General features: G+C 34.9%; 1 protein-coding gene and 1 pseudogene across 1 annotated transcript; one reads left to right on the forward strand and one right to left on the reverse strand.

Moving 5' to 3' along the window:
* The window catches only part of LOC142348566 (dynein axonemal heavy chain 7-like), a 460,211-nt pseudogene that overhangs the window by 408,587 nt on the left and 31,700 nt on the right, over nt 1-19,924 (reverse strand).
* Nucleotides 467-4,617, forward strand: LOC142348569 (ceramide kinase-like). The gene is made up of 3 exons (XM_075399953.1): nt 467-1,809; nt 2,246-3,071; nt 3,766-4,617. Exons 1-3 carry the CDS (start codon nt 580-582, stop codon nt 3,846-3,848), a joined length of 2,139 nt encoding a protein of 712 aa, XP_075256068.1. The 5' UTR covers nt 467-579; the 3' UTR covers nt 3,849-4,617.

Below are 19,924 nucleotides of genomic sequence, written 5' to 3' on the forward strand. Positions count from 1 at the left end.
TGAATAAAAGTTGGCCGCGATAACTTTTTTCCAAATCTTTCTATTTGTATTTTACGGCACGCAAGTCTATTCTTTCGCAGCTGTTCGGGAAATCTGCTGGCTATGTTAATGGTATATGTAAATCGTCTTGTTTGGCTATATGAACCTTTCATTTCAAAAACACGCATTAGTCTGCTCGCATATGGTACTGAAAACAGGAATTTTATTCACGGGGAGAAGGATCAGTTCTCGTATTTTTTAAAACAATTTTTCAAAAATCCATGTTCGGTACAAAATGATGTGAAAAGTTGTGTATTCCATGCAACTGTAAATAAACTTGTTATCAGATGTGATGAAACCGAATGTCCATGAAATTTTGTTGTTTGGCAAGTGATCGGTTTGGTAGGCTTCATTAAGATAATATTTAGATGTGATATTACACCGAGAATTGTTTCACTCGAAAGAAATAATTCGCATATGTGAAACCACTCAACGTGCGAGCTATGTTTTTGTTGTACCTTTTTCTTTGACTAGTCAAGCATGATGTTTGGGGATAAAATCAGTATCCAGTGTTTCAATTTCAGTTTGATATGAAATGATATGGATAATTCGGCTTTAGTCAATGGAAAACCTTGCGATGGGGTTGAAATTACCACAGTACAGCATATCATTAAATCTTATCCAAAGTCTATATTTGTGAATCCTTTATTTAGATCAGTCACTACAGAACCAAGTTCAAATTCTACTAACCAAGATGCTTCTATTTTACATATCATTGCTAAGGAAAATTTGCCCCAAAAGAACAAGAAAGTTGAGGAAAACCTAATATTCGTATCAGATATCATTGCAATCGATCGTCACATTAATGGACAATGCAAAGCTCAGACACTAAATTTGAAAATTCCGAGAAAACCGAAGTTGCAACATGCTTTTACAGTTTATTACCTAAGTCGGTCACTTAAGAATACGTCTATTTGGTGTGTTAATAGTGTACTAATCCAATCTCAGAAAGAATCTCAAATTAATGCTTTATACAACGAAATTAGTTCAGGTTTAGAACTGCTTAGGGACTGTGGGAAACGACCGAAGAGGTTATTTGTAGTTGTCAACCCATACGGGGGTGCGGGAAATGGCAGGAAAATCTGGGAAAAGCAGGCAAGACCTTTATTATCACTAGCTGAAATCGAACTCAAGGAAACTTTCACAGAACGTGCCGGGCATGCTTATGACTTGTGCTACAACTTAGATTGGAGGTGTTACGATGGCATTGTAGCAATTGGAGGCGATGGAACGTTAAACGAATGTATTCACGCTTTTGCGGTTAGAAAAGAGGAGGGGCAATTTAGCGGATGCCCAATTCCTTTCGGGCTAATTCCGGGAGGGTCAACTAATTGCGTAAACGATGCGTCAACCGGCTGTGTTGATGTGACAACAACTTGTTTACAAATCATCTCAGGACAAACGCTTAGACTTGATCTGATTTCAGTCCGCGAAAGCAAAAGTAACGAGTTAGTACGTGTGGCATTTTGCCACGTTGGTTACGGCTTTTTAGGCGACGTTCTTGTCAGAAGCGAAAAGCTGAGGTTTTTGGGCCCAATACGCTACACAGTTGCAATTATTCAATCTCTCTTTGCCCTCAGGACTTACAACATTGAAACTGACATCGGAATTGCGGATGTAGCGCATTCGGATTTACATGATCCGGATCTGAAGTGCGCTTTGACACATGACTTGAAACCTTGTGTGATATGTGAAGGAGCTAAAGGATCAAAGCGGCCAGTGTCGACAAAGAGAGTTACGAATGTAGAAGCTGACGTCGTGTATGTCCAGGTAATTTTATTTTTTCGAAGCACCAGCTCTTGAACAGATTTTGTGCGTGGGTATACTAAGGAAAGTTAAAATAAACATGAAAATAAATTTTGGGATGCAAATAGACATAAAATTCAATGTAGAATACAACTGCTAAATTTAGAACTAAGTTTAATGGGTAACAAGCCCCTTGTTCACTTCCGATGTTTCTAAATCCGATGGACCTTAAGGTCATTTTTGGTCCTGGATGAGTTTGGTTCACATTAACACCATTAAACAGATTAACATATAGTTAATTCTCATGTCGGTCCTTTTATCCGATTTATCGCTTGATAGATTTTGGTCGTGCCAACAAGAGGCTAGCGTCCACGTCCTTTAAGAGCAGCAACTCGTCCGACGTTGGTGGGTTGTTTTTGCCTCTATTGAGATACAATACAGTGTGAAATAAACTTTTCAGGTTGTCGCAAACAGCTGTGCATGTAAACAAAGCAAAATCGGGATATCACCAACTGCACATCTTGGAGACGGAACGATGGAAGTTGTATTTGCATGCAGAACCAATCGCAAGTTCAGAGACGCCCTCAAAATGTTGATGGTTCACAATTCAGAAATGGGCAGGTTTGAAATGGATTGCATGAAACCGTACAGGGCGTCGCATGCTACCATCAAAGTGCCTCAAACCGAGACTTCAATGGTTAATCAGAAGCTGGGTAATGTTGACAAACATTCAGGCAACTTAAAGGGCAACGCCTCGTCGTTCTTTTCTTCGAGCTCAACAAGGTCAAAAAAACCTGAAAGTCGCCACGTTTATTCGCAGAATGCGGGCGATATCATTGCTTCCGAGCATGAAGAAATTTCGAAACCGGTCTCAACCAATGATACGGAAAATAAAGAGAAGCCTTCTGAATCAGGTCAGGTGAAGAATGGAGGGGATGTAAATAGAGAACGAGTCGAAAAAGAACAAATCAACTTGAATGGATCTGATACGAATTCGAGAATCCATGAGGCTAATAATGGCCAACTCGAAGCTGGTGGTCAAACTGACAAATATCACTTCACACAAGCAGGCAAGCGAGAAAATAGCGGTAGCAATTCAGCATCGCAGCCAAAAATTTCCCAACCCCGGACTACGAAGCAAATGTGGATCAACATCAAGAATCTGAACGCGCTTTGGAATATCGACGGGGAAATCTGGGAGAGCAGTATGCTCAAATTGGAACCACAATGCCAATTTTTCTCATTTTTTGGAGCCAGGCCTTTGCCAGGTATGGACCAGAAGAAAGGTATGATTTTTAAAATATCCTGAAATGGTTTAAATTGTCAAATATTGTTACCCAATAAGAGTGGGTAATTTAATTATACGATTGCGAACAAGGAGCTGTAGTGATTGGATACCTGAATGATTCTTTGATATACTTTTAATGTTAGGTTTTCATTTGGGCAATCACTCGAAGCGAAATGTTATTTCTCATTGGTTGTCTTTGTTAGATTGATGTTTATTGTTTTTAAAATGCATCAATTTATACCTTTAACTAACCATCCAACTCAATTTAATTCATTCATACTCAAACATATATTTTTTCGTCAATTGTTAATTTTTCGTTTAAACTACGCTTTGGTCGAACTAAGGTTAATTTATTACAAATCAGATTTAAATTCCTGAATTGAAAGTGAAGCATTTACGCTATTCACCGTCGAGAACCGTGATCTATTCTGGGATTTAGTCCATAACAGGGAACAGAATAGACCTGATAACGTTATTCAAAACTGGCAACCGTGTGTGTTGTTACAATAACAGGAAATCTAAGATTGGGAGTTAGGGTACAATGTTGGGGGGGGGGGGGGGGGGGGGGGGGCGTGTATCATTCAACCTTAAAAGTCAGCATATAGTTTTGATTTGGTACAATCCTCTGTGCATTTATTATCGTCGGATCTATTTGTTTTCCCTATGATTTTATGACAGATGTTTGTTAACAGGTAAAGCCAATTCAGGACAGGCCGCGAATGCACCGATGAATCAGGCATCAAAAACGATAAATATTCACGAGGAAAAATTTTGAGATGAGCTATCGAAAATTGTGAAACAGCAAATGCGAAATCAACACAAACGAGTCGAGTCGAAAATGAACTATGAACTAAATATATGTACTGGTCTACTTTGTAAGTAATCTGAAGATATTTATTTCCAGAAAGTGTTTGTTGTTGAATTTTGATTAAGCTGTAGTGGCTTTTCTTTGCATTATGAACTAAGCATTCATTCGAACTAATATTGCTGTAAATCGTGAAGTAAATTTTCGGGTTTTCATTGCAGTTGTATCATATCGCCTGTATATTCTAGATTATTTTTCGAACATGTTAGCAAAATAATTTTTTTTGCATTTTCAACAAGTCGAGATAGTCTGTCTATTAGTTAGTGTTTTTGAGATGTGTATATATTTGCTTTTTATCAATTTTCACTCTATCTTTTTTTGTTTACCTTATGTTTATACCTTTTATTGTTCCCATATCATCACTCAGTGCTCGTAGTTTTACGTTTGAAAAACTTTCAGAACAGTTTTTATAAGAACTTATCAGTAACAGAAATTTCATAACGAAGATCACTGGAAATTATAAACTGGTAAATCGATTATGGTCTTTGTTTTTGTTTTGTTACCTGCAAAACTACCTCATAGTTTTTTAGATATAAAGATTTATAATTTAGATATCGAATTAGATTCCTTTGTAAATAGTGTTTCCTGTATATTTTGTGTTACCCTGGAAATTTTGTTTTATTCAAGAGAAAGAACTAAAATGTTTGTATACCAAGATTGAAAATTCAAGTTAAACCTACGTCTCTTTTTGAAGCATTCAGTCTTTACGAGAGGAATGCGATATCAAATATTTGAAAGCAAATTTTGAGAGCAGTGGCAACACTTAGAAACAAATACTACATGAAATACACTTAACTCGGCGAAAAAAGTTACTTCAGGACTATCACGGAGAAAATATCTCTCAATCGTGCAAACAACGGAGGGTCTCCAACTGTCGACCTACAAAGTTCTCAACAGACGCATTAACCACTCGGCTATCAGGCTCTTGAGATTTGTTATCAATTTGTTAACAATCACTTTTATTTTAGCAACAAGCTTTACTTGGGAGTGAGAGCAATTGCCATCACTCAAAAACGAAGAAGACAAGCTTGAAAGAGTCACTTGAGAAGTCGGGGAATGTTCTATAACATAAAAACGCTCAAGCAAAAAATGTTCTTTAAAAAAAGAAACAGACGTTTGCAATCTTTGCCTCAAACTGCGTTCGAAAATCTTTTGAGAACCTGTGAGAAAAGTGGTTATCTTGTAAGAATCTGGCAGAGAAATGTTCATCTTGTAGGAATCGGCAGAAAAAGGGTATCTTGCCAGAAAATGCCTTCTGTTGTAAGAATCTACCAGATTCCAATAAGACAAGTCAACTTGTTCTTCTCATAAAAAGCAACAATATAAATAGGCAAGATAAAAGTTTCTCAAGATTGTCTCTCAAGAAGTCAAAAGCGTGATTTGTTCAATTTTTTACAATTTTAATCAACTTATAAAAGAAAAATGAAAATTGTTGTAAAAAATTAGCAAACTACTGACCAAAATTTCTGGAAAAAGTCTTTGGAAATCTTAATTTCTCCACTATAACACTCATATGCCTCTAGCAGCAGGAGAATTGGGCTCCATATATGTTTGAAGATAGTTCTGGGAATCCTTTGTTAATTCGAGTTCAGCTCAGTCCCACGCTCCCTCGTTTCTTGACTTTATTTGTTTTGGCTTCCGAAAATTGTATTCTAATATATACTTTCCAACAGTTGTTTTTAATGGTTTCGTCAGGTGGGCTACAAGTTTGTTACATCCCAAAATATTTCGATTGTTTCGGTGTGCTGCCTTTTTTTTAATGATTCACAAGTTTTTCGGAGTTTTTGCGTCAGTGAAAAATCAAATTAGAGAGCTGACTTTAATCACACAAGTTTGAGGCGTTTTTAATGTACCTATAAAGTAGAGCGAGAAGTTCGGCAATTTTACTGCTGTTTTCAGTGTTTCTTTGCTTGAGTGCTATTTGTCTGATATGTCTGTTTTCGATTGGCGCCTGTTTGAAATCAATTGAGTTCAATTACGGGCAGCTGATGCTTTTTTATATAGACTTTATTTGTTGTCATGAAAACTTATTGATGATTCAATGTTTGCCCCCTTTTTAATAATCTCTGTTGCCTTAGCAGCTATTATTGTTAATGACATTATCATCGGTTGGTAATGAGGCACTATAGAACCTAGTTGGGGGTTTCAGTTTGTGCCTAGTGGTTTCAATTACTTAGGCACTATTTGTACGGAACATACTTTAGTGATTTTTTTTGAGTTTTGAGTGTCTTTCTTGTAGTTATTGTTCTCTTATTATTCATATCATTAAGAACAGGTCTCCTGGGTTCATACTAATTAGTTTATATGATTTAGTTTTCCAGTTTAAATTTAGTTCTTTCTATGACTTTGACTTTCATTCCTTTCAAGAAAACTTATTGAAATTTGAAGATTTTACTGGTTTTTATCGCTTTATTTGTTTTCTTATCTCTTATTCTCCTTAATGACAATTCTCGCCGAATATATCACTTCCCTAGTATATATGACTTTTAACTGTTGCTTCTTTGACTTGCACGCTTTTCATTTTCAAAATTTTTTGAGTTTTTTAAAATTTTTGTACTTAATACTGTTTCATCTCCTTAATGGCAATTGTCATCTGCTGCTAATATTAATAGGTGAATGAAGTAGTTTGAATCCCCAGCAATTGTTTCTGAGAATATGGCACCTGATTTTTTGGGAAAAAAATATTTTTTTGTCTCAAATGTTTTTGTTGTGGCCTTTTCCTTAGTCTCAATAACAGCAATAAATTGATAGTGTTGTGGTATATTTCAAGTCCCAGCGAAAGGTACTTTGTCACTTTTAAATTTTTCTGATCAGCTATGTTTAAGGTTTGGGGTTGTAGTTATGATGTTCTCTTAACGTGTGGCACTGGTTCTCACAGCTTGATTTTAATCATTTTTTTTAGTTTTCGTCTCTTTTTGCTTTGTTTCCTAATAATTTTTATTGTTTTCCTAGAGTGGCGTGTTAAAGTAAATCTACAACCTTGAACTTTTAGCGCACCATTTCATTCACTGAGATATTAGTTTTTGAAACGTTTGATTGAAGTTGCGAATCTTGTCTTCATTTGTAGTTCAATTGTCCCTTTTTCAGCCATTAGGTCTGCTCAAAATTATTTTTTGACTTTTAAAGTTTTATGATATGCTTTGGTCAATAATTTTGCCGTGTAGCTATGAGGTTTTCTTTGTCTGGTACCATTAGTTTTCAGAGTTTCTGTCTTTTGCCAGTTGGCGTCAAATTTTGTATTTTTTGCTTTGTTTTTCATTGATTCACACAATGTGATTGTATTACGTACGCATTCTAACGCATGGATTCAATAGGGATTCTTAGAGCACTAAATCTTGGAAAAAATTGTCCAATTATTTTTGGGTTTCTTTTCGTAGTTTTGCTTATATGGGGTCAGGGGCTTGGTTGACTCTCTTAGATTGATGTTGCTGTATGATATTCATCGTTAGGTCAATAGCTAAGTCAGTTCTTTGGATTGTTATTCAGGACTTGTCCTGATATGTTTGCATCTAAACCTCTATCAGTCTAATATCCGATGATAAATTTCTATTTAATTGTTTATTATAGCTTTGAACAGACAAACTTGATATATGGTGGTTTTTAATCCCTCATTTTTTTAATCTGAACTGACCTTGAGAGCTTCTTCGTACTGCTTCTGTTTCTCCTGCACTATCACTTTATGCTCCAGGAATACTTCTGGGATTCTCTCGTACCACTGGAACGTACTGTTGTTTAGCCGGATGTCTTGTGGCGTCGACACCTGTCCAAACATGATGAGGGTTACCAATGTTTACTTTTTCTGTTTGAAAATATTGTTGGAACGTTTACTAATTTTTTTCAGCTCAACAGACAGAGAAATACCTCTATAGCCTTCATTTAGTACAAAAAGTCTTCTCTTTTGTGATTTTCTTCCAAGTGAATCGAAACTTGATACACCTTGCCGAAAGACATGCAAGATCTTGACAGTCTTGACAAAACGTGGATTATCTTGCCAAGATCTCGTTTCGTGACAGACATGCAAAGATCTTGCAAGTTCGTATAAATCTTGATATTGATTTTCCATGTTTTAGTATGTTTATTATCAAGGCTATCAAGTTTCATATCACTGGGTTTACAATCTCAATTACAGGTTTTTGAATTGATTGTCCGAGTTACTGTCAAAATGAAGTACCAAATGTAAACTTGTTCCAATTAAACTTCTAAAGTGTAAATGAAAGCTTATTAGTTTTAAAATTCTAAGCCTCCATGCAACATCAAAACAACGCTAAAAGTTCCTATATAAATAGCCAGAAACTGACACCCGGGCCGAGGAATTTGGTCAAAATTATGTAAGATCAGCGACAACTAGCGTTGACAAGTCGGAAAATTCGCCGAAATTTTCTTACATAATTTTGCGTTGAATGCGTTGAATTTGAAAGCAAAAATTCAACGCATTCAACGCAAAATTATGTAAGAAAAGTGTTGTGAATTTTCAGACTTGTCAACGCTAGTTGCCGCTGATCTTACATATTTAGCGTTGAATCTAGCGTAGATCCTACATATTTAGCGTTGAAAATAGCGTAGATCTAACATATTTAGCGTTGAATTTAGCGTAGATCTTACATATTTAGCGTTGAATTTAGCGTTGCTTTTAGAAAAAATCAAAGCCTTGACTTGATCTATTAACCTCCAATTGCGTATGGGACTCGAACTACTGACCTCCTGCTTGCTTGCCGCCTCTTCTACCATTGTGCCACAGTACCTTGGTTTCCTTAAGAGCCGCAAACCTTATAAAGCGTAGATCTTACATATTTTGCGTTGAATTTAGCGTAGATCTTGCATATTTTACGTTGAATTTAGCGTAGGTCTTACATAAATTCAAAGTATTCAACGCATTTACCATGTGAGGCGTACTGGGAAAAATTTAAAATTTTTTTCAAGTTTTGAAAAAAAAAATTGAATTCCTAAAATGGTCTGAAATGGTTTTTGCACCGTAAGAGAGCACTCAAAGGTTATTTTTTGCAGACCTCATTTTTCTCACCTTTGCAGTATAGGTGTCGAAACAGTAAAAAAATTAATTTTTCGAAAAACAACTTGAAAAATTTGAAATCGTATAATAGTATTGGACTTTGCACTATAAAAGAAGACTAAAAAATGATTTTTTTCTGACTTCATGTTTCTCACCTTTGCGGTATTGGGGGTCGAAACAGTAAAAAAACTAATTTTTTTCAAAAAAACTTGAAAAATTTGAAATCGTAGAACGTTCTGGAATGGATTTTGCACTATAAAAGAGCACTAAGAAGTGATTTTTTGTTGACTTCATCTTTCTCACCTGTGAAGTCTAGGGGGTTGAAACAGTAAAAAAAATTATTTTTTTTCGAAAAAACTTGAAAAAATTTGAAATCGTAAAATGGTCTGAATTGGATTTTGCACTATAAAAGAGCATTAAAAATGATAATGTCTCACTTCATGTTTCTCACCTTTGCAGTATAGGGGTGGAAACAGTGAAAAAAAATGATTTTGCGAAAAAAAAACTTGGAAAAGTTTTGAAATCGTAAAATGGCCTGAAATGGCTTTTGCACTATGAAAGAGCACCAAAATGTAAGAATTTATGTAAGATCTACGGTAAATTCAACGCATAATATGTAAGATCAACTCTAAAATTCAACGCTAAATATGTAAGATCTATGCCAAAATTCAACGCGAAATTATGTAAGGTTAGCGTTGAATGCGTTGAATTTATGTAAGTTCAACGCTAAGTTCAACGCTAAATATGTAAGATCTACGCTAAAATTCAACGCTAAATATGTAAGATCTACGCCGAAATTCAACGCAAAACTATGTAAGATTAGCGTTGAATGCGTTGAATTTATGTAAGTTCAACGCTAAGTTCAACGCTAAATATGTAAAATCTACGCTAAAACTCAACGCTAAATATGTAAGATCTACGCCGAAATTCAACGCAAAACTATGTAGGATTAGCGTTGAATGCATTGAATTTATGTAAGATCTACGCTAAATTCAACGCTAAATATGTAAGATCTACGCCAAAATTCAACGCGAAATTATGTAAGGTTAGCGCTGAATGCGTTGATTTTATGTAAGATCAACGCTAAAATTCAACGCAAAATATGTAAGATTAGCGGTGAATGCATTGAATTTATGTAAGATCTACAATCAAGCGTAGATCTTACACAAATTCAACGCATTCAACGCCAATCTTACATAATTTTGCGTTTTTTAGCGTTGACACCTCGGCCCGGGCACTCATGAACTTTTGGCATTTTTAAACTTCCATGTTGCGTGTTTTGAGCAAGTTACGTGACTCTGTAGAAATCACTCAAAATTCTGGCTGAACATCTTGAACTGCTGCACTGTTCTCGATAAACGACAAAAAATGTCAGCGACTCCGAGCAGAGTTACGTAACTTATAATTAAAGCAGAGTTGCGTAACATACTTAAAGCAGAGTTACGTAACTTTTTCTTAAATGCAGAGTTAGGTAACTTTTGCTTAAATCAAAGTTACGTAAATACCTAAAGCTGAGTTACGTAACTTATAATTGAAAGTGAGACTGACCGCGTATTCGAGAAGGAAAGCGAGTCTGTTTTTGGCCTGGATGAGTCTCTTTTCCAGTTCAAACACAGTTGTCTCTTCTACATGCTCTATGTATGCCTTCAGTTCCATCAGCTCAGCTGTGTTGGCTGGGGTCGTCAATGCTTTCTCTGCTATCTGCTCGAATTCCTCACATAAGCTGAAAACGGATTCAGTAGATTGAGTAGATGAAGATTCATAAATTTAACATTTTGGCGAGAACGAGACGAGAGCACCGTAATTGCTACTAGATTAACGGTCAGAAATCAAAACGGTCGGAATCTCAAAATGGGCGTTTGAGATCGACTGAGGTGTTATACGATAGACAAGAGACGGAGATCCATAAAATAGACAGAACATCATGTTATGAATATTTTATTGATTGTAAAAACCATCAAAATTTTTTAAAACAAAGTTTTCTCTTTTTTGAAGCCGTTTTATTCTGTTTGTTTGTTGAAAGGAAATCTTAACCAAATAATGCCGAACTAATTGTTCTCAAATGACTAATGGGCGAGGAAACACAAGTTGTTTCTGAAAGAAGGGTTACCAGGGGGCTTTCAATGCATTTATTAAAGTTAATTTAAAACCAAATGATTCAAATTGGAAAATTGAAAACAAAATCGGCGCACAATCTATGAAATTTTCTATAAACATTCTATAAAAAGAAACAGCCACCAACTAAGGTTTAATTGCTTTCAACTCGAAATGAGATCAGTTTAACACGCAAAAACGAAGAAATCAATCCTAAAAGAATCACTTGGAAAGTGGTTAGACAAAAAAGTGGCCATGCATTAAAAAGACAGATATGACTAAAATAAATTTTTAAATTTTGATTAGTCAGATTTTGAGATCAAGTTAGCTTCTTTGGACCCTGTTTGTATTGTCCTTGTATGCCCAATTTACATGACAGTTTGGCATTCATTATTTAAATATTTTAACGACTTTCTTGCGACGTGCTTCAAAAAAATTTGAAAGATTTATAGATTTCGTATTTTTTCGTTGTTTTCCTAGGTCTTCTTTAGTCTCATTAATGATAGTCTTCCTTAGTTGTCTAATGATGCATAATGGAGTTTAGACAAGGATTGGAAATCGTTTCCGAGGTATTTAACGACTTTATCACCATTTACTATCAGAAAACTGTTATAAAGTTTTGTATTGTTCCATTTTGTTTTCTGAAATTGTTTTTGTTTTTCGTTTTAATACATAACTTATGAGCTCTAAATTGAGGAACTTTTGATTTTTCGTTTGCAAAATGATTATCAAATCTAACGATTTTAACTACTTTCACACCATTTAAAAAAACAGTGAATCACTTTTACTTTGTAAGATTTGACGTCGTTTTGGGCGCATTTTAAATTTTTCTTATCTTATGTCATCAATGAAACTCAAAATTTCCTCAATAAAATACTCCTAATCAGTGATACAGAGCAACAGAAACACCAAAAAGGTCTCGTCAATGTCGTCAGGTCCATTAGGCATGAGTGGAAATGACCAAATGAAATGAAATAACATTTTAGAGGGCCAATGAGTTTTAATGACAGAACCCTGTATTGTGGCCCTATATCATTTGGCCCTATATTGTGGGGCTCTGATTGTGGGACCCATATTGTGGCAGCCAGCAATAAATTTGTATAAATCTGTTGAGACAAGTTACAAGTCAAAAGATCTTTTTTTATCAAAATTCTTTTTGTTACAAAAAAATTAAAGGACTGCGTAACAAAATTCACAAGAGATGTACTACGCTCAAAAAAGAAGGTTTTTGAACCATAGGGGGCCAGCAATAACAAATTGTGGGCCAACGCCCCATATTGTGAAAATTTTTCAGGCTGACGTTTCTGGGTGGCATAATTTTGACTATGCTCTTTTCAAAAATAGATTTTGGAAAAATTGATGGTAATTTGTTTTCAGCTGATTCTTTTTTGTTTTCCTTTTCTTTGATGTTTTGGCATAATTTTTGATTAGTATTAAAAGCTGCTCTTCTAAGGAGCTCTATAGTCTGGTTGTTCATTTAATTGAACTGTAATTCTTGGGGCAAAATTTTTTATTCAATTTAGCCGCTTCTTCAAAATTTTGTGTGAAAATGTTTTTATTGTTCCAGGCTGTTTACTGTCTGCACTCATTCTGCTGAAAGTGTTTTCAAACATCAGTATTTCTGTAAATCAAACTAAATGAAAGAAACCTAATTTTGAAAACAGATTTAATCACAAATCCTTAATTACAGTTACCTTAAAAAATCATAAAATTAACAAATGTCAAAATGACCTGATTTTGATTTGGATTCATTAGTTTTTTTCTGAAAACCTCAAGAAAACGAGCAATTGAAAAATATTAATTCTCTCTAGCTTCTGAGTTGATTGTTTTTTGTTGAAACTTTCTGTGCCCTCTCGTTAAAATAATTGTGAAACTTGGATTCAGGGTATCAATAAACCAGTCGATGGTTTCTACGTCCATGCATTCTGTTTTCTCAAATTATTGTTTCATTTTTATCAATTCAAGTATTTCAAACTTCGCTTCATAATTAGAAGTAGGTAAAACGAGGCGTTAGTATCAGTTTTCTTGAAATATAAATACTGTTTGCGCTCTGTCGAAACTTATTGATAGTCAAATTTTTCGGTTTCCTGTAACAATATCATTTTCCACCGGCTTCTTTTAGCAAATGAAGATAACGTATTTGCAAAAGTCTGATCTTGCCTGTAATCACGAGTTTGGTAAATTTTTGTGTAACTTAGAGAACCATCTGGAAGTTTTTATCGTTTTTCTTTACTGTGCAAGTCCAATTGCAAGTCTGACAAATCGCTGCCAGGACTTGGATGATACTTGCAAATTGATTCCCAAGTCAAAACCAACGTTTCAAAATTTTTCGATTGAAAATTTTGAGTTTCAAATTTTTTGCAACGTGCGACCATTTCGAAGTCTACTGGAGGAAAAGTTACAAAAAAGAACTCTATATGCTGTCCCGGGGCCCCATCACTGTAAATTTTGCAAATATGGATCCAATGAAAAGTTGCAGTCAGAATGAGTCCCTGATTGAGTCATGAAAACAATGGGCATAGGTCGCCAATGGCGGTGCCACACTACCAATTATCACAAGAGCCCATTCTAATCTCTATTAACTTCGATTGACCTTTTATTGTGTAAAAGCAAAAATATAGGGCAAACAGGTCTAGCCCGGCATATGAGGTGGGTGAAAATACGCATTGCTCATTCGATGATGTTTCCTCAACTGTCTATTGGCTATTTTTTGCGTTTTTTTACTTTATTTTGGACGATGTATCGGCTATTGTTTTGCCTTTTTTAGACCCATTTTGCACGATATGTCTGCTATTTTTTTGTGTTTTTTTAGACAGATTTTAGAAGATCGGTCGTCTATTTTGTCGTTTTGGACCTGTTTTGGACAACTTGTCGGCTTTTTTCGCGTTTTGCCGACCAATTTTGGACTATTTGCACTTGGATTTAGAATGCCAAGTGTAAAAGGTGACATGATAGCAGCTCAGTAATGAAATAAGACTGGTAATAAGACAAGCCCATTACTAAAATTGACTTGGCATTAGGTTCTGGTATGCATTTTTCTTGGATGCAATACAGCATACCAAGCTAATCGATTCTCATGAGGAACTTTTTCGTTTTTTAACATAAACAAAAAAGAAATCAGAATTATGTTGAAGTTTGCTCAAATTTTTCCACCTGTATTGGTGCACATATCTTTGCTGGTGCAAAGTGCGAATTTTAAGATGCCGAAAGTTAGCAGTGCCAGAACTTTTAATGCCAAAATGTCCTTTTTACAACAACAGTAGTTAAAATGCTGATTAACATCTTAATTTTTAAACTTGCATAGTTAGTTTTTTCAAGTAAGTTTACGTGCCTCCGCATAAACCACTTCCATCAATTGAGCAAAAAAGTTGCTTGCCATTTATACCAGAAGTTCTCATTGACCTCAACATAGTCCGCGTGACCTTATAGAAAATGCAAAATTATAACAACAGTCTTTAAATAACAGAAATCTGAAGAAAATAGAGAATAAACGAATAGAAACTAACATTTCAATGCTAGAAATGAAAGGTAACCTGGGTCGGAAATAGAAGTTAATCTTGTAAGATCTTGCAAGATTCTTACAAGACGTTGTAATGAATCTTACAAGATTCTTACAAGATTTTTTTCTTACAAGACTAATAGAAAATTAACTTTTTCTTGCAAGATCATGCAAGATTAACTTCTGTTTTCGACTCGGGAAGTTACCGTTTGTTGGCTTCGATGTGGTCTTTGGACATTCTCTGGACGAGTTTGTTTGCCAAGTAGTCAGCCCTTTTGGCCATTGCGAATATCAAGTCATCACAGTGCAACTCAAACATCCCGAGTCTCTTCACCTGAAAAGATTCTACATAAATTAAAAATCAATTTTTTTCCTGAGGTTTTCTGTGCCCACATTAGGACTGGAAGACTGCCACGTGACTTTGCGGGTGATGTCAAAGTTATTCTATACAAGGAAATTGATGACGCTGCTTCATTAGATCTCGGAAACTCAGAAATTATTTTGTACTCTTTCATATTGTAAAACTTTAAGATTTCAGATAGAATTTTTTTAGATTTTAGGATTGCATTACTTATTTTTGGAAAAATTCCAGATCAAATTTGATTTTGAAGCGGGGTTTATTAATAAATTTGTGTGGACCTAGTTCGGTGCATTTGTTACTATGAGAAGAAGTGCGTAAGTGTTGAAGGGTAATGGGGTAATTCAAAATTTTTTGAAGGAACTTACGCTGATTGACTGAAACAAGTATTCATAATATACATCCACACTGATATTGATTCAAACATTAATACTAATTGCAATTCGAATATTTCAGAGTCTGATCAGAATATGAATCAGAGAACATTGGATCCAAATGTGTCATGAACAGACTCTGAATATGTACTGATTAGTTTCTGAACATCACTGATTCAGTACTGAATTACTCTGAAAGTTTGGCACGGGTGGTCTGAAAGTCTTTTTGGTTCAATTCGGGAGCAATTTCATTTCAATAAACAAAAGATTTCTCTTTAGCATATGGTCTAATAGATTATGTAATAATAACAAGGGTGCTTCAAATGATGTAATAGGGTTCTTATTTAGGTCATTAACACATTCTAATAAGATTTGAGATAACTATCTATTGTTCGAATTATTAAACTGACATGCTGATTGACATTTTTGATAAATTCCACCCATACAATTTTTGAAATGTGTGTTTGTGTTTGATTCTTTTAAGTGGTGATTAATATTCTGCAAGGCTTGAAATATATTTTATAGCTAGGTATAATTCCGATAACTTTTTAAAGCCAATTTAATAATGCTAATACTTCCAGTGTTAATCAAGGTTGTTCATACAAAAATTGTATACGATAATGTGTCCGATACTAATAAATTGTTTCCTAGAATCCCTAATATAGTGTCATAATTTTCTATCTAGTCCCTTTATGATATCTTGTTATTAAGGCGCATTTAGATTGTCGGTAATCAAACAGAAACATAGAAAAATAGATGATTTCCTAGTAATCATACAAAGATCTCTATAAAGAAGAACTGTTAGACCGGCAATGCATATGCTCTACTTAATCAACGTATACTTGGCGAGAGAATTGAAGTCTCGAGTAACAAGAAAGAACAAGAGAATGGGTTAGAAGGTATACCCAAGTTAGCAATCTTTACGACCAGTTGGTGTAATGGTTAGCACACTAAGGCTTGCAAGTAAGAGATGATTATTTGAATCCGGTACTGCCCGTACTTAACGCCAAGTCGATATCAGTACTGTGCAAGTCTAATTCCAAGTCTAGGTACCAGTACTGATTCAGAGCTATGATCATAACTTACTTAGGACTTGTCAGACTTGGCCAAGACTTGGTAAGTCTTAATGCATAGTCCATTTTCATATAAGTAGCTGACCCCCCCCCCCCCCCCTGCTAAGACCCCCCCCCCCATTAAATAAATACTGTATGATTTCTATGACATCATAGATGGTCTTTGTATAACTACCAGGAAAAAATCACAGCCCGTGAACTGATTATACCTTTCTCAGTCCATATTCAATGTCTTCTTTGAGCTGCAAATATTTCAACACTTGTTCACAGAACTCCTCGAATGATTTGTTCTCCGCCGACAGAAAAGTCATCACGTCTTTCTCAGCCTAAAATGTACATTTTAAAAATAAATGTTTGTCCAAGTTGATATTAGATTCAAAGAAAAGAGCAATAACAAACAGACCAAGTTCTCGTCTGTATAAATGTCGAAAGTCGAAACAAAGAAGCAAATTAATTTGGTTTGATAGGCTTGATTTAGGTGGAAAATTATGATCTAAATAGGTTTCAGGAAGCAGCTAAAAAATATCTGGAGCCCTGTTATTTGGGTGTGTGCATCTGAATTTGAACCAAACCTCTTTTAAAAAAATGAGAAATAATTTGTGATTGCCTTTTACAGTTGAACATACCCGTTAATTAGTTTTCCTAGAACTATTCAGAAATAAAGTTACCTCAATAATTTCAGTAAGAATAAAGTAGAATTAGTACGAGAACGCTAAAACTTCTAAGCTATTTCAATTATTCCAACTGCAGAATTCTCAATTATTCGAACAAAATTTTTTGCTAGTTATAACGTTTTATTAGAATTATTTTGAGTTAACTCTGTTAGAATGTTGATGGCTGGCTCAGAATAGAGGATGAACTTAGACAGTAAAAGTAGAACTTTCACAATTCAGAAAATGGATCATTAATTTGTGGTACGATAGCTGAAAGACAAGGTCTGAGATTGACAAGACAATTATCAATAGTTCGGTCCCCTGCCTCCGTGAAGCTCTGTGTGAGAATAAGCACTCACTTAACCATGGGACCAGCTTGATGATAGCTTGATCACTCACGGCAAAAGTGACGGTACTACCTGAAACTTTCAGTCGCAAAAAGTTGTTCTAGTTATCAAAAAAGAGAGTTCTTGCTCAAAAAATCAAGAGTCTGAAATGTGGGCATTAACAGAAAAGGACAGCTCGGAACAGACCACTGTCAATGCACGGCAGACTGAAATCCTCATGGTCTTACTCAAAATCAAAATTGTTGTCTTTATTACTTGATGATAATACGCAAAAATTGCATTTTCAACCGCACCAATATTGCCAGACAATCGTTTTTACTTTGCATTTAACTCTGAACAAGTTGAAAAATTGACATAATCAGAGTGTATGGAGACTTTTTTACATACAAAATGAGAAATAAATTGATTCAGTGCTACTCAAAAAAATACTACGAACGGGGTCTGAGAGAGAAAAAGCGGAATTGAATAAAAAGAATAAGTCCTCAACGAATCTTTGTTAACGCGAACTTAAGACCAGTTGTTGCGTAGCACCAAGGTACAACATGTTTCTCGTTAAACCCTTCAATATCGGAAACGCTTGTAAAGTTAATATTAATGAAAAGTACATGCATAATTTTAAATTGTCATTTAAAAAATTGAGCTACAAAATATTGATTGAAAATTTTATTGATGATCGTACACAAATTCAGTTGATCATTGCTCTCGAACAAAGTTTGAAGCAAATATTATAAACGTGTTGGTCATTCTTTAATAAAAATTTTTTTTATTGACCATTTTTGCGCTTTGCTAAAATCTTCTTTGACTTCGCAAGTGACACTTTCAGGCTCCACTACTTCATTTTGAATAATTGAAATTGCTCTCATTCTGAAATGTAGTTTGCTGCTCATATAAAAGTGATTGTTAGCGGTCGACAGACAACGGAGTTATAGCCGAGAGGTTTAGATGTCTGACTGCTATCTCGGAGGTCGCGGGACCGAACCGATATCAGGTCCCAGTTTTCGCACCCAAAAAATTTCGAGGCTGATTCCTTTTATTGAACTGTATCTCAATTGTAGTTCGAGAGCAATTGATCCGACGTTACTCGGTTATGTTCATTGATTTGAACCCCTCTTTCGCTCGAGTTTTTGATCTGAAGTTTGTCAATTTATCTTTTTAGACGTTTTTAAAGGGTTTTTCGTGTGTGATTTTTTGCAAGGAACATGCTATTCACAAGGCCTAGGTTTGAAGCTTTTTGTATACCTATTCCGTTGTCAAACTTATTCAATAAGAAAATCAAAGAATTTTTTTTTTGTGCACGCCAAAATGTTTAAAGTTGTTTTAGGGATGCGAATTCTTTCAAAATTATGTAAGATCAGCGTTAAAAAGCGTTGACAAGTCAGAAAATTCAGCGCAATTTCCTTATATAATTTTGCGGTGAATGCGTTTAATTGTGCGTTTCTAAGCATAGATCGTTCCTAATTTTGCGTATATCATACAGAAATTCAACGCTTAACTTACAGGCTTACACTTAAAGCTTTGTGGCCTCTGCTACTGCTGTTTCACCGTACCTTATCGATCTTAAGATCCACATAATTTATAGGTTATGAGAAATCAACGCTCACCTCAACGCAAAATTATGTAAGATCAACGCTAAATTCAACCAGAAATTATACAAGATCTACGCTAAATTCAATGCAAATTTATGTAATATCTACGTTCAAGCGTAGATCATACATAAATTCAACGCATTCACCACAAATCTTACTTCATTTTGCGTTTTTTAGCGCTGACACCTCGGCTGGGGAAAAATGGGTGTTTGAATTGCTTAGCTCAGTTTCCTACATAAAATTTAATAAACCCTGATTGATGCAATGAAAAAATTATGTTTCACACTGTTATTTGATAATAAAGGTTCTCTGAAATACAGTTAGCCTACTTTTTCCCAGAACAAATAAAACTCTTCTGTAGAGTTTGAGAGGTATGTTGGAACACTGTTTGGTACACAAGTCCCCCCACTCCAATAAAAATCAAGTTTTCTAGATGTATGTGTTTATAAGTAGTCTGGAGTAGGCAAAATAACTTTAGACATTTTCTGTTTTTCTTGAAAATATGAAATTATTGATTATCATAACTCTTTCCAGCCTTGTCTCAGGGAATTGTTTACAGAGAAAAGAAGAAAAATATTACAACAAATCGAAATATTTCTCAGTAATTGATTTCTAGGTAAACTAAAGCCTTGAAAACTGCAGGTAGGGTAAATATACTCCCGCAAATAAACCAGTTTTTTCAGAAATTCCTAGTCGGTAACTTAAAACAACTTTGAACTTGTTGAGTACCGACCAAACTTTTGTTCCCACAATAAGTTGTGGGTCACGATCTTTTCAGTTAATGGTTCTCGAGGGATTTTTTGACCCACCGACATATATCGATAAAGGTTCTACTCAATTACATGAATTGTGAATTAAACTTATGGTTTACAATTCTGTTTTACAAAATTATACCGTCTAAAATTTATTGAAAAGCTTCTTAACATATTTTTAGATGTCTAAAATGCGTGTAAACGGGTGGAAATGAGGGATAATCTATGCTAATTTTGTTAAA

Source organism: Convolutriloba macropyga, chromosome 10 (genome assembly GCF_964194025.1).
Source record: "Convolutriloba macropyga chromosome 10, txConMacr16.3, whole genome shotgun sequence".
NCBI lineage: Eukaryota > Metazoa > Xenacoelomorpha > Acoela > Convolutidae > Convolutriloba > Convolutriloba macropyga.

Bases quoted from the DNA above. Each gene is read 5' to 3' on its own strand.
- LOC142348569 (XM_075399953.1), top strand. From the start codon at position 580: ATGGATAATTCGGCTTTAGTCAATGGAAAACCTTGCGATGGGGTTGAA. The intron at 1,810-2,245 runs GTAATTTTATTT...TAAACTTTTCAG, and splicing joins CTGACGTCGTGTATGTCCAG to GTTGTCGCAAACAGCTGTGC. The intron at 3,072-3,765 runs GTATGATTTTTA...GTTTGTTAACAG, and splicing joins AGGTATGGACCAGAAGAAAG to GTAAAGCCAATTCAGGACAG.